This window comes from Equus caballus, chromosome 7 (assembly GCF_041296265.1).
Source record: "Equus caballus isolate H_3958 breed thoroughbred chromosome 7, TB-T2T, whole genome shotgun sequence".
In the NCBI taxonomy this organism is placed as follows: domain Eukaryota; kingdom Metazoa; phylum Chordata; class Mammalia; order Perissodactyla; family Equidae; genus Equus; species Equus caballus.
In genome coordinates, this window is record NC_091690.1 from 76,924,732 (window position 1) to 76,938,533 (window position 13,802).

The 13,802-nt window shown below is 39.2% G+C and overlaps 1 protein-coding gene and 1 pseudogene across 1 annotated transcript; both read left to right on the forward strand.

Annotated features, from left to right (window-relative positions):
- The first annotated feature begins 2,161 nt into the window (after window positions 1-2,161).
- On the forward strand, window positions 2,162-12,608 carry LOC100069440 (tripartite motif-containing protein 5-like). The gene is given in 8 exon segments (XM_014741677.3): window positions 2,162-2,301; window positions 3,459-3,932; window positions 4,484-4,579; window positions 5,227-5,457; window positions 8,947-8,969; window positions 10,208-10,308; window positions 10,602-10,628; window positions 11,781-12,608. Coding segments are annotated over 6 exon segments (900 nt in total). The 5' UTR covers window positions 2,162-2,301; window positions 3,459-3,509; the 3' UTR covers window position 10,628; window positions 11,781-12,608.
- Window positions 10,718-12,727, forward strand: LOC106780875 (E3 ubiquitin-protein ligase TRIM34-like; annotated as a pseudogene).
- Window positions 12,728-13,802: the final 1,075 nt, after the last annotated feature.

The following is a 13,802-nucleotide window of genomic DNA, read 5'->3' on the forward strand; positions in this document are numbered from 1 at the left end:
GCTTTTATTATGGTAAGAAATAGAGATTATATGTTAAACAGTATTGGATGACATTGCCCCAAAAGGACAGTTCATACAATTTAATCAACCCAGTCTAATTAGGAAAAGTGTCATTTTGGCCATACTGAATCCAGGTTCTGAAAGTCAGCATCACTGTGCTTCCACTGTGATAGCCCCTCTGACTGACCACCTGAGGTGATTTCAGATTTGGATAGCTATTTCCTCTCACATCACCTTATAGGACACAAACTGGTCAGACTCACTTAGATCAGCTGGTGGGTGTGGGACAGGAGAGAGTGTGCAAGTATAGCTGCCTCAGGTGAGCCTTCTGTGTGGTCCTCACTGTGGTAAAGGAGGTACTTTATTTCTTCCTCATGACGGCTCATTTGTAAGGGAACAAGGCAAGGTGGATCTGTGTATAATTCCACTGCCCAGGGAAGCCTAGTGCTCCAAAGGGCGAATTACCTTGAAGAGCCATGAAAGAGCTTCCAGGACTAGAACTGAGAAAGGGATAAGAAGGTAGTCACTGGCTCATCTGGCCCCGGTGCAAAAGCCTGGTCATTTCCCAGGGTCCTGACGTGGAGGCCTCCCATTGGTCCATAGTTTCTCTTCTCCTTTTCTGCCCTCCCCCAAGAATTTAACTTTCATTTTCACTGGCTCCTCCGATCTTCTTAGTGTAGATCAGGGCCCTGGTTTAGTGAGTGAATCCTAACCACCTCTGCTCCTAGCCTGGCTTCACTCTGCTCCAAGGAAGCACAAATTCTCCATTGACGTTTGAAGGTGAGTTGAGCAGCTTGTAGAGGACAGAGATTTGGAGACTTTAGAAGAAAAAACGATTTTCTAGGGTGAGTTTAATTCGCCTTCAGGAAGCTGTTCTGAAGAGGGAACAGGCCCAAATTGCAGGCTTCCTGCTAGAGTCCTGACTGAAGTGCAGTCTAGGGGAGGGGTGGTCTTCAAAAAAGAGAGGTTTGGAGAAGTGAAGGGCTTTATTTGTTTTCCGAAGGGACTGTTATTTCTCCAAGTTGAATCTAGCCACGTCTCCTAAACTTTCTATAATTTTAAATTGCACCTTGTTGAACAGCCAGACTCCTAGAATTTTCAGAGGTAGAAGGTCCCTCTCCTCAACAAAAGGAACAAAGGCAAAGGGGTCTTTGAATCCTAATAGTTTCATGTCTATCGGTGTAAAAACACAGTAGTTCTGCATGACTTTGTAGACAAATTCTCATCCCTTGGCCCGTCTGTGCCTAGGACCCTTGGTGGGGTGACAGCTGCCAAGCTCTGCAGCCTTTATCTATTCATTCATCTAGATACAGAGAATAGTTGCAGTTCCTTAAAAATCACTAACTAACCTTGCTCATCTATCTACTTGGGCCATGTCTGCCACCTGGAGGCAGAGCTCAGCTGAGAGATCTGAAGCAAGAGGAGCATGCAGTAAGAATTTCTGGAAAAGGTAACTTTTCCCACATTAGTAAACAAAATGAGTTACTTGATTGGTGTTAATGATATTAAAACATGTCAGAAGAAGTAGTGAGATCACAAAATCCTGAGAACCACGATGGAAGGAAGTTAGAATAAGGGAGCCTCTGTGTTCACTTCCCCCTCCTATAGAAGGTACCGCTGTACCCATCTTACTCAGGCATATGGAAGACACCAGTCAAATCTCTTTTCTTACCCTGACTAACCCCACACGACCAAATCTTATTTTATCAAAGTTGACTTTGGAGATTATCTCCTCTGCTACATATTCTTGTCCTCCTCTCAGCCATAAGTCCATGTTAGGCAGCTGTCTTCTGAGCTCGTACACTACACCTCTGTCATACCAATTATCACAAGGATTTAGAACTGATTTCTGACCTTTATGCTTCAGTTTTTATATGGTAGTATTATAGGGAGTTTACATTAAATAGTGTTAGATGATTATCTGGTAAATAAAACACAGCACAATTTCATTTTCCCATTCTATTTAGGAAAAATGACTCTTTCCCATATAACATCAGTAAAATGGGGCTCCATCATGCTTAGAGAAATAGTTTTGCTCCAATCACAAGAGAAGAAAGTTATACTATATCCTTATTGTTAGAACTTTTACATAGTTATTGTCTTTTAATGTCTTTTTTGCTCGTCTTTAGCTGTCACCTCTGGGACATTTTCGTGAGCTTATATGTTGGAGAACCAATGTATAAGGTGCAATCAGCTGACACCTACAGCAGCCAACTGACCTGGGAGTTCCATCAAGCAGACAACATTCATCTTCCTTTATCTATGTTGCTGATTGCTGTGGAGCCCTGCGTCACTGATTAGGTAGAGATGGGGTGATCCTCCACGTGAAAGGACTCTAGCTCCTTTGCACGTTACCCTTCTGTGTCCACAGTGGCAGCAGTTCTTTTGCCATTAGTTCCTTGTAGCCCAACTGTGAAAATAAATTCCATAATGTCATGCATAAACCATGCTCTGATCCTTCCCCCTCTACAGCCTCTTGAAGTATCTCAGCATTGGTTGTATCTTGAGTGGACTGAGAAATAATTGGAGGCCCCACTCCCATGTTTGGAACAGAGCTTGAGTCAGAAACTGGAGTAGACATTATATGTAATATCTACCCCTGGTATAATACCCACCTCTGACCTTGCTACTCAGCAAAGCCTGATCTGGGCCATAGTCTATGCAGCCAGGGGCTGACTGCACATGGCCTCTTCACTCTTTTTAGTATCTCTACTATTAGCTAGATTATACTTTTGGTTTACCTTCAGCCTCATTCTTTATCAGGTTCCCTTCATGGATGATGAACATGGCACAAGTAGACACTTTTAGTAGGTCTAAATAAATAAATAAATAATAAGTAAATAAAATAAACAAATAAATGGCTTTCCCCTCCTTTTTGCTGGGCAAAGGGAAAAATTACTGGTTGTCTCATGCTGGAAATCTTTTTGTTATCATCAAATTTTGGCAACTATCAAGGTATGACAATGGTTACTCTGTAAATAAGTTACACAGAGTAGGTCTTGCTGTTGTTAGAAGACGGTGAACTGAAGTATAAGAGTGAGTCATGCTGATATCAGGGCAGCTGAGAGAAGAGCAGGTATAAAACCCCAGAGCCATAAGTGGTTTGGCACTTTTAACATTGAAGGTGTGTTTTGGCAGGAAAGAACAAGTAGGATAGATGGTAGATCACACAAGGATCTTGGTAGGAAAGTTCTCACCCTTTTGTTCAGTAAAAGTAAAGAAAAATATCAATCATTGCACAGACAAGGATGGAATTTGTCATAGAATGTGAACTCGGAGTAAAGTGTCTCAAGTCATTGTGAAAAGTCCTTTCTATCAGATCACCAAGCTTCTTTCCTTGTTTCGCCACCTTTTCTTTTTTGTCCTTCAATATTGTGTTTTGGCCTTGATTTAACACAATTAGTATCTTTATTCTTACCTTTCTTACGCTGTCACCTTTTACCTTCGCAATTGTACAGGGATCTGTGAGCAAGAGGGGACACAGAAGTCAGGACAGGGGAGCTGCTGCAATGGCTTCAGGAATCCTGGTGGACATAAAGGAAGAGGTGACCTGCCCCATCTGCCTGGATCTCCTGCCAGAACCCCTGAGCCTAGACTGTGGCCACAGCTTCTGCAAAGCCTGCATCACCTCAAACAACAAAGAGTCCAAGATTGGCCAAGAAGGAGAGAGCAGCTGCCCTGTGTGCCGCATCCCTTACCAGCTGGGGAACCTGCGGCATAATCGGCATGTGGCCAACATAGTGGAGAGGCTCAGGAAGGTCAAGTTGAGGCCAGAGGAGGAGCAGAAGAGAGATCTCTGTGTGTGTCATGAAGAGAAACTCCTGCTCTTCTGTAAGGAGGATGGGAAGGTCATTTGCTGGCTTTGTGAGCGGTCTCAGGAGCACCGTGGTCACCACACATTCCTCATGGAGGAGATTGCCCAGGAGTAGCAGGTACAAGACCAGGATGAAGACAAGGCATGGGAGAAAATGGTACCTGATGGGAAATCTCCACTTTACGTTTGAGCTCAGTGACCTTGTCACCATAGCCCTGAGGTCTGTGATCTCTTTTCTTCCTATGCTCACCTTCCGAGGCCTGAAAGCCATTTCTGTGCATTCCATCCAATTACAAAAGGATAAACCTACCAGAAGTAGATACGTTTGTACCTCGTGCTCTTAATACCCCTTTGAACAGGAGGGTTGAATGGAGAGCTGGGTGGCTTGAGATATAAGTTCTTTCCTTGTCTCAGGATCAGATTTCTTCTACTAGAACAAAGAGAATCAATCTTCTCTTAGGGAGGGGATGCTGACTTCTATCACCTGAGTCTTAAAGAACACATTCACCACCTCTAGTTTTCTTCCAAGTGAAAGATTCTAATTGCTGTTCTTACAGTTTCTGTAAACTGCAGTCTCTCCAGAGATCAGCCTGATTTCTTCCCCATTTATTCTCTATTCCAATGCTGTAAAGCCCAGTGCTTGATTCTCATTTAATTCCTTGCTTATAGGAGAAGCTCCAGATAGTTCTGGAGAGGCTGAGGGAGAAGCGAGTGGAAGCTGAGGAGCTGGTAGCTGATGTCAGAAAGGAGAGAACTTCCTGGAAGGTAGGAGGAGACACTTCCTGAGGGAGTTAGACTGAAATCTGGGCAGGACCTTGGGTGTTAGTCACAAGGAACCGCCTTCCTCTTTGTTCCCTGACAGTTGATGTGTCCAAAAGTCATTTGATAAGTCCTCTTTTTTATACTTCTCCTGACAGGGGTAGGGGCTCAAAAGTGAACCTGTGGCAAATGAACACAGTTATTTGAAATGAGGTAGTCACCAGATGAACGATCTGATGAGGATGGCTAGTGAATTCTGTGCTCCTTTCCTGTCATGTTTTTGAGCCTTTGACTGGGGGAAGACATTTGACAATGGCTCATGGTTCTATCCTCAGTTTTCAACTTTTGGCACAGGGTGGCACTGGGTCAGAAGTGATGCAGAGAGGCTTGACTGTCCTGGACAGCTGTGTGAAAGCTGGACCACACCCAAGTATCCAGTTTGGCTCAGGGTTAGTCTCATCAATGCAGATTTGAGACCCTTACTTGGAATATGATGAAGAGAAAATAATAGGAAAAGTCAGCTTCCCCTAGAATTTTTCCCCTGCTTTTATCTTTCTTCCCTGTAGGAACTTCCCAAATAGAATCATTCTTTTTCTAGCTCCCGGCCTCTTCCTGAGAACCTGAGCATATTTCTCTCTTTCTTATTCCTGAAGAATCAAATACAAAATGAGAGACAAAGTGTCCAGGCCGAGTTTAATCAAATAAGAGGCATCCTGGACTGTGAGGAGCAGAAGGAGCTGCTAAAGCTGAAGAATGAGGAGGGAGATATTCTTTATAATCTGGCTGAGTCTGAGAATGAGCTGGTCCAGCAGAGCCTCTTGGTGAGAACTCTCATCTCAGATGTGGAGCATCGGTTGCAGGGGTCAACACTGGAGATGCTGCAGGTAAGACTTGAGAAGAAGCCCCAGCATCTGAGATTTAGGAAAAATGAAGACAAGTTTCCCTCTCCTCTGTATTGCTGTACTCTTTCTGATGGTGAAACTAGGGTTCCTTTTGTCCTGCAGTACGCCTTCCCTGCAACTATTACAGAGGTTATAGGAATAATGGAATGCATGGATAACAAGGGAAAATCTAAGTTTATTAATTTATCGAGCATAGTGCAAAAATTTGATCTTGGAGAGGAGACCTGTTGTGTCCAGTGGTATTCTATAGGCCTCTGTTATCTGGAGTCTGTGTCCAGCATGTATCCGTTACCTCTTTATCACCCAGCTTAGTCACAGACAAGCAAATGCACTTTGGATTGTAAGTTTGTTTTTTATTTTCCTTGTAGTTGAGTTGATATTTTCCTCTTCTTTCTCTATTTTTTGAATAAAAATTGTGAAAGACTATTATTATTTATTCTTAAATATTTAATAGAATTCACCAGTGAAGCCGTCTCACTCTGGGCTTTTCTTTTTGGAAAGGTTTAAAATAATATTGTTTTGGTTTGTATTAGCCTTATTTCAATTTTCTAAAGTTCTTGAGTCAGTTTTTGGTATTGCATGTCTTTATAGGAATTTATCCATTTTATCTAACTTGTCTGATTTCTAGACATAAAGTTCATCATAATAATACTTCAGAAATTTTTTAATTTCTACAACACACACGGTAATGTCCCCTGTATTATTCCTGATTTCAGTGATTTGCTTTTTCACTTTTGTTTCCTGGTAGGTTTAGTTATGTTTGATCAATTTTGCGGCTTTTTTACAAGAACAATCTTTATTATTTCATTGATTTTATCTATTTTTTAAACTTTCTATATCATTTATTCCTACTCTCACGTTTAATGCTTTCTTTATGTGTGTGTGCATATGTAGGTACACATATGGGTGTGTGTGTGTATGTTAGGTTTATTTGCTGTTCATTTTCTGGATATTTTTAAAGTGGAGAACTCAGATTGCTGATTTGAGACCATTTTTTCTGACATTGTGTTTAATGATAAATGCATTACTTTAGCTGTATGCCATTCATTTTGATTATTTAGTTTTTATTTTCACTCAGTTCACCCTACTTTTAAATTTCCTTTGTGATTTTTTGTTAACCCTTTGGATACTTGAAAGTGAGTTGTTCAATTAAAAAATATTTAGTGATTTCTTACTTTTTCTTCTGTTGTGTATTTCAAATTTAATTCCTCTGTAATCAGAGAAGATATATTTTATTATTTCAATCTTTTAAATGTCTTGACACATTTATGACCTAAAATATTGTATATCCAGAAAATTTCTCCATGTAAATTTGAATGTTTATTCTCGATCATTGGGTAAAATGCTGTATAAATGTCAGATCAACTTGGCTCATTCTATTGTTCACGTCTTATTGACAGTTTTCAAACAAGCTATTCTCTCTATTATTGAGAGTTACTGAAATCTCTAACTATTATTATTGAATTATCTAGTTTTTCTATTAATCTCACTTTGTGTATGTTGAAGCTCTGTTGTTAAATGCATACACATTTACAACCATGATACCTCCTGATGTACTGAGTTTTTTATCATTATGAAATTTCTCACTCATTCTGTCGTAATATTTATTGCCTTAAAGTCTATTTTGTCTTATATTAATATAGACAGGAGCAATTTCATGATTACTCCTTGTATGGTTTATATTTTTTTATATTTTTACCTTTTCCCTTATTTCTGTCTTTGAATCCAAATTATGCATTTTGAAGATAGCAATAATTGAATCTTCCTTTTTATCCAGTCCAAAAATCTCTGCCTTTTTAATTGAGGTATTAAGACAATGACATTTAATGCAATTATTGATGTTGCTGAATTAAAATTTTCCAGTTTGCTACTTGCTTTTCGTATTTCTCCTGTAGGTTTTATTCTTACCTTTCTCCTTAAGATGCTTCTTTCCTGTTAAATGAATATTTCCAATATAACATTTTGTTTTCCTGTTTTCTAACTGTATTTTTTTTAAGTTTTTTTCCTAGTGATGGCTCTGGTGTTTACATTATGCATCCTATCCTATCACAATCTACTTCAGATTAAAACGAACTTAGTTCCAGTAAATAGAAATTTCCCTTCAACATTGCTTCATTTCCTTTCCGCAAGAACACAATGATGCTTTTAATATGGGCATCTGATCCAAGGTAGGCCAATGCCTTGCAGAACTCAGAATTTTTGTGAGAACTGGAAAGAGAAGTTCTCTTTCATTCTGGAGTTTATATCAGGAGATTCATGTTCCCTTCATGAATTGAAAACAAATCAACATATAGAGAATAAATAGAATTTTAAAAGTGACATAGACTAGTCCCTTATGACAAGGTTTGAGCTTCAAAATTAAGCTTTAAATAAACTTATGACTGCCTTCAAAAATTCTTTCTCTACTTAATAGTTTTTTTTTTTTTTTTGGTTTTTGTTTTATACAAAAAAAGCCCTAATACAGAGAGCAAAATCATTTGTTTTTTGTCATCTGTAGACCCAGCTATTGGCCTATTTTTTGGTGACATGAGTGAAGTAAGTCTGAGACAAAAGGTACCACATGTATTGGTACAAAGCTGTTCAAACAAATAAAATAATATCTGTGATGACAAAGAAGATCGGATGGCTAAAAACTGTTAAGAATGTAGACTAAACTGGCTTGGTAGAGACTGAAGAGTTGGGTAAATATTGTACTTTTCAGGACACTGACCCAGTGGATATTGGTAACGTTATGGAGTATAAGAGAAGAAACGATTTGGTTTATGAACAGTGGGTTATATATTAGACATCCTAAGTTACTGGTTCCTGTGGCTTCTTTACTACTGAATATATTAACCTACATTTAAGGGCAAAATTGAGTAAAAATAAAGAGTTGGAAATTAACTGGGCATATTTGTGTGTTTAATTGGAGGGAGTAGACGAAGGCACATACAGATAATATATAAAATGAGAAGAGAGAGATTTAAAAAATACTTATATTAATGTATTTGTTTCCTTGTTCCCTCAGCAAAAACCATGCAAACTTCTTGAGGGATATTATGATTATTTACTCAACTTTGATTTTCCAAAGCCTGTTATAATGCTTGGCAAATAATAGTATATCGTTTTACATTTCTGTTAAATAAATGAAAGAACCATGAATTATTCAAATCATCTCATGGGGAGCCTTCTGTATTTTTGAAAAAAATTATGGACCTCTTGTTTTCCTCATAAATGTCTCTCATCTCCCGATATCAGAAGCCTCATGCTGCACTTCCACTAGGATCAAAGCTGTTTCTATCTTTTAGGAAACGTGACAACATTTCATGAGTCTTCTAGAATGAGTAGCCTAGGTCTTATCTTTGCTTTATGGCTCTCACTTTGGGACCATTTCTATTCCCACCACATCATGGTGTGGTGGGGATGTGATGAAGCTTTGTAAGTGGGGAGAGTGTATCACTTCTTGACTCATGTTTTCTCTTTTCTCCCTAGGATGTGAACGGCATCGTGGAAAGGTATGTGAGGGAGACCAGAGATGGTCCTTCTGTGCTGTGAAGAGAGGTTTAAAGCTATTAGGGTAATCTGGTGGTCAGTTAGAATAAAACATTGCTCAGGGAAGGAATTTGAGGTATAGATTTTTCTTAAATTTCTGTTCACAAATCATTGTTTGAGTGTTCTATAATTATTAAGAGTGGACCAGATTCTATGGTAGGGAATTGGCTGGGGGAAGTTGAAGAGAGTTTGGTTCAGTGGCAGGGTTAGAGATAAGGCATTGCTGAATCAGAACCTTGTGATTTCATAAATTTATTCACCCAGTGTGCCTGGATCTAAATGGAGTTCCCGTATTTCGTAGGTGCTTGACTTATCACGGTTAGGTCGTGGCTTCTTTATCTGCAAAGCACCCAAAATTGGAGACAAATCCTTTGTATTTAAATTTTTGCCCTGGGAATTGAAGAGAACAGGTGTTTCAGTATGGTTCTGGTTTGATTTTCAAAAAACAGACTTGAATCTTTAGGAATATTTTGGCCCTGGTGCAAACAATTGATCCATCTTGGTCACGTTCTTCAGAAGCCAGAATGGAAAGGAGGCATCCTTGTATCTAAATTGGCACACCTACCTGGAAGCATCAAGCTCTTTCCAAACTCTTAAAATTCATCCCACTGTTAGTTTGGTGTTCATAATATCTTCTTTTCCAAGGGTTTGTAGTTGTTTCCAGAGAACCTGAAATCCCGGATCTTATTCTGAGGGCCACCCTACACTAGCGAGCAAACTATGAAGATCTCCATCCTCTCTAGACAGTATTCCCACACTTGAGATGTCTCAAACACCCAGGATCCAGGTTCTGCAACCTCATTTTCTGATCTTCTCCCTGGGAACCCACATCCATTCAGGGTTTTTTAAACACATTATGTTTTTTAAGGTACCAATATTTTGTTTTGTTTGTTAAATCCATTATTTCATATAATTTCACATGATTACTAGGAGGTAAAGAGGGAGAGATTAGTGATTTCATTTTGGAAGGAAGAAGCTGTGCATCTGAGAGGTCAGGATCTTCCTAAGGTCACATACAGGGTAACTTGGAAGGTGGACATAAACATATTTCTGGCTCAAAGGGCAGCAGTCTACTATCTCCTTTTTCAGAGTCTCCAGATAAGAGAGTTCAAGTGCATCAATGTGGTGAAATGAGAGGAAGTTAGTGCTTTTGCAGGGACAAAAAGTCAGAAGTGTGCAAGCCAATTTTTGTCATCCCTAGGAGTGAGACCTTGACTCTGAAGAAGCCAAAAACTTTTCCCAAGGAACAAAGGAGAGTTTTCCGAGCTCCTGATCTGAGAGGGATGTTGCGAATGTTTAATGGTGAGGAATGTTAGAGCTAGTGGGTGGCTGTGGGATTCTTGTGATAGCAGGGGCTAAGTGGGGAGGAGGGTACAATTTCTAGGTGTCGGTAGAGGAGAGAAAAAAGGGTAGATATCATGTGCTGATTATATCATGAAATTTAATGGGGAGTGGCCAAGTGTCTTGTTCATCCTCTGATTTACCTGTTAACTATCTCACCTCTCCCTAATCTAGAGAGGAAATAGATTTCAGTGCTGACTCCTTTCCTTATATTTAATATTGGATTATTAATGTCTTGGATGTTTTAATTTCAGAGCTCACAGATGTTCAACGCTACTAGGGTAAGAAGAAATCACAGTGTTATCGAGCCACTCTGTTCTCATTATCTTTTAGAATTTTGCATTTTCTAGCAGGTCTCATGTTTTAAGACCCATGTTTCCCCTTCCATCACACAGATAGATCTTATATTTCTGCAGTGTTATATCTCTCCCCAAGAACAGAACAGAGTTCTTTCCAGTTTCCCCTCAAGCTATTCCCGAGATCCCTCTCAGAATGTGCCAAATCAAGCTACATCATATGCCTCACCCAACCTTGTAATTTTTCTACAGTTCATGTGACATTGGATCCTCCCAACAATAAATCAAAAGTTTTCATTTCTGGGGATAAGAGACAAGTGAGATATGTGTTCTATTTGAAATCAAAGAAAAATGCATATCGGAATGGCGATTATGATGATTATGGTGTCCTGGGCTCCCCAGTTATCAGATCAAGGAAACATTACTGGGAGGTAGATGTGTCAGAGAAGCATGCCTGGATCCTGGGGGTATACAGTGGAAAATGCCCTAAATTCAACATGGAAGTTTGTTTTAGACAACATGTTTACTCTACATATCAACCAAAAAAATGGGTACTGGGTTATAGGGTTACGGAATCGCTCTGAATATAATGCTTTTGAGGAGGCTTCCTCCTCAGATCCTTTGATCTTAACCCTTTCCTTGACTGTTCCTCCCCTTCGTGTTGGAATTTTCCTAGACTATGAGGCCGGCACCTTCTCATTTTTCAATGTAACAAACCATGGGTTTCTCATCTATAAATTCTCCTCATGTTGCTTTTCTCAGGCAACTTTTCCATATTTCAATCCTATGAAATGTCATCTCCCCATGACTGTGGTCGCCAAGTTCTTAAACCTTCTTGCACCCTCACACACTTTGTATTGCCTCTTGCCTTGGGTGCATCTAATGCACTCAGCTTATTTATACTATTCTCACCATCTTTTCCTTGCTGCGTCTCTTTTTCCTATTTGAAGATCCTTCATTCATTAATAGGATGCTCAGTTTGCCCTGTGTCGTATTTTTCCAGTATCATTTTTGCATTAGGAGAAAATCTTAATTCATCATTTTTCATACTCCTAAGGAAAATTGACTGATGCCTTATAAAGAAAGAAAGATGTAACACATCTGTCAATTTATACATCCTCATTTCCTCTGCCACAGACTGAGAAGATGAAGGACAGCTTTTCAACAACTTTTGTATATTATTGAAGACCGTGTATGGGAATTATCCACGAAAGAATGTGTCCTTAGTGGGGTGTCGATTCACTCCTGGTACCCCTTATTCATCAAGGAGTTAAGGAGAAAATATCATGAAATAAATCATATGTACCAAGAGTGTAAGTTTTAGGTCCAGAGTGTCTGAGTTCAAGTCTTGTCTTTCCACATAATAGCATTGTAACCTTGACTAACATACTTAAGTGCTGTGTTTATTTCCTTAAAATAATCTTGCTATAAAAATTGCATCATACTTAGGATCATTGTGAGAAGAAAAATGCCATTAAGTACAAAGTGTCTAATTGTCTCAACTTAATAATAAGTATTTGCTCTACTAATTACTGAAAAATATAAGCTGTGTCAGAGTCTCATGAAACAGGTTTGTGTCTTCAGGGGCGCTAGGGTTGTTTTTCCTGAAGTCTCATTTTTCAGATCCTAATTAGCTCTCTGCTGCTGTCAAGACTACTCCAGCTCTGCTTGTGCTAAATAATCTGTGTCTATGTGTATGTGTACAACATTTAGAATTTCATTATAATTCTGGCATGCTACATACTGGCCTTTATCAAGTGACTTAAATTCTATGGGATTCAGTTTCTCATTTGTAAAAAAAATATGAAATTTGCCTGGTGTAGTGTTACAAAAATTAAAAAACAGAAGGTTTTCAATAACTTCTGTCATTTCTGTCATTGCACATAGCAGCAATCCAGCATGCTGTGTACTTATTTTTTGGCTCCTTCTCACTGTGACTGAAATAAATGATTTTAACAATACAAATTAGTTTACTTTCAACACTATTACCCCCACTTTGTTTTAAGAAATACAATAACTTAATTAAAGAATTACAATTTTCTTTAAGTTTTAGCTAATTGCAAATAAATGTTTCTATATAGCCACCCAGTCTTATCTTTTTCATTTTCTGTAGTAATTCTGTGTCACTGAAATTGAGTTTCAATTTGGACTCTGTTTGCCAAGCTTTAAAGAGTTATTATTCACAGGGATAGAGTCAGAGCCAGAGGTTCTATTGTGGAATTTCCTAACAACCGTGTAGGTGAGTCAGTCTTCTTTGCTCTGGTCGGCCTTACTTTTGCAGTGAAGTGAAAGTTCCCAGGGATGAAGAGGAAAGCCTGTTCTCCAACTTCAGTGAGATAGGAGGGGAATTATTTCTGCAGTGGATGTTCATTCAGGACTTAGTGGGAACCCCCATGTCTTTTGGAATTTTTATTCACAACTCTTCCCCCAGCCAACTTCGGAGTTAAAAAAAAAGTGGACTGTTTGGTTAACAGTGTCTACTGTCATCCCTGCTTGTCCCCGGAATTCCCAACTTCCTCATCTTTGGATGACCTTGGATGAGATAAGGGATTTCAAAGTGGGTATTTCCAGTATCTGTGTGTGTGTGTGATCTATAAATCCATATCTTAGTGCTCATGCATGGCAACTGGAGGAAATTGATCTAAATTTTTCCTTTGACCTCTGCCTTCCTCTCACCTCATTGCTATGATGACTGAGGATCTGATACACCAGCAAAAATTTGTACTCTTGAATAATTGACAAATGACTCTCCAGGGATGTTCACTGTAATGCCCAGTCCTCCAGTTCAGGATGAGGTACCTAGGTATAAGGAAATAAAACCCTGAAATTTTATATACCACAGAAACAATGTGTACATTGTGGGGCATCTACTTTTTAGCAGAGGCTCATGGCCCCAAAATGAAGCCCTTTTCTGAAAAGAATATGAAACTTTTAACTTCCCCAAATTGCACTGTCTCTTCTCAGTAAACAACCAGAGAAGGTATCCTGGACTCAAATAATCTGGTGGACACCAAATGTGGATTTGCTTTCTGCAAGTCAGTTCTAAGGTTTTTCCTACCCCAGCACCTTTCAATCTCTGAGTAGCAATCACTTCCTGGTATATTTCCGGGGCCTCAGGACTGTGCTGGGCCATTAATGAGGCAGATGTGCATCCACAGG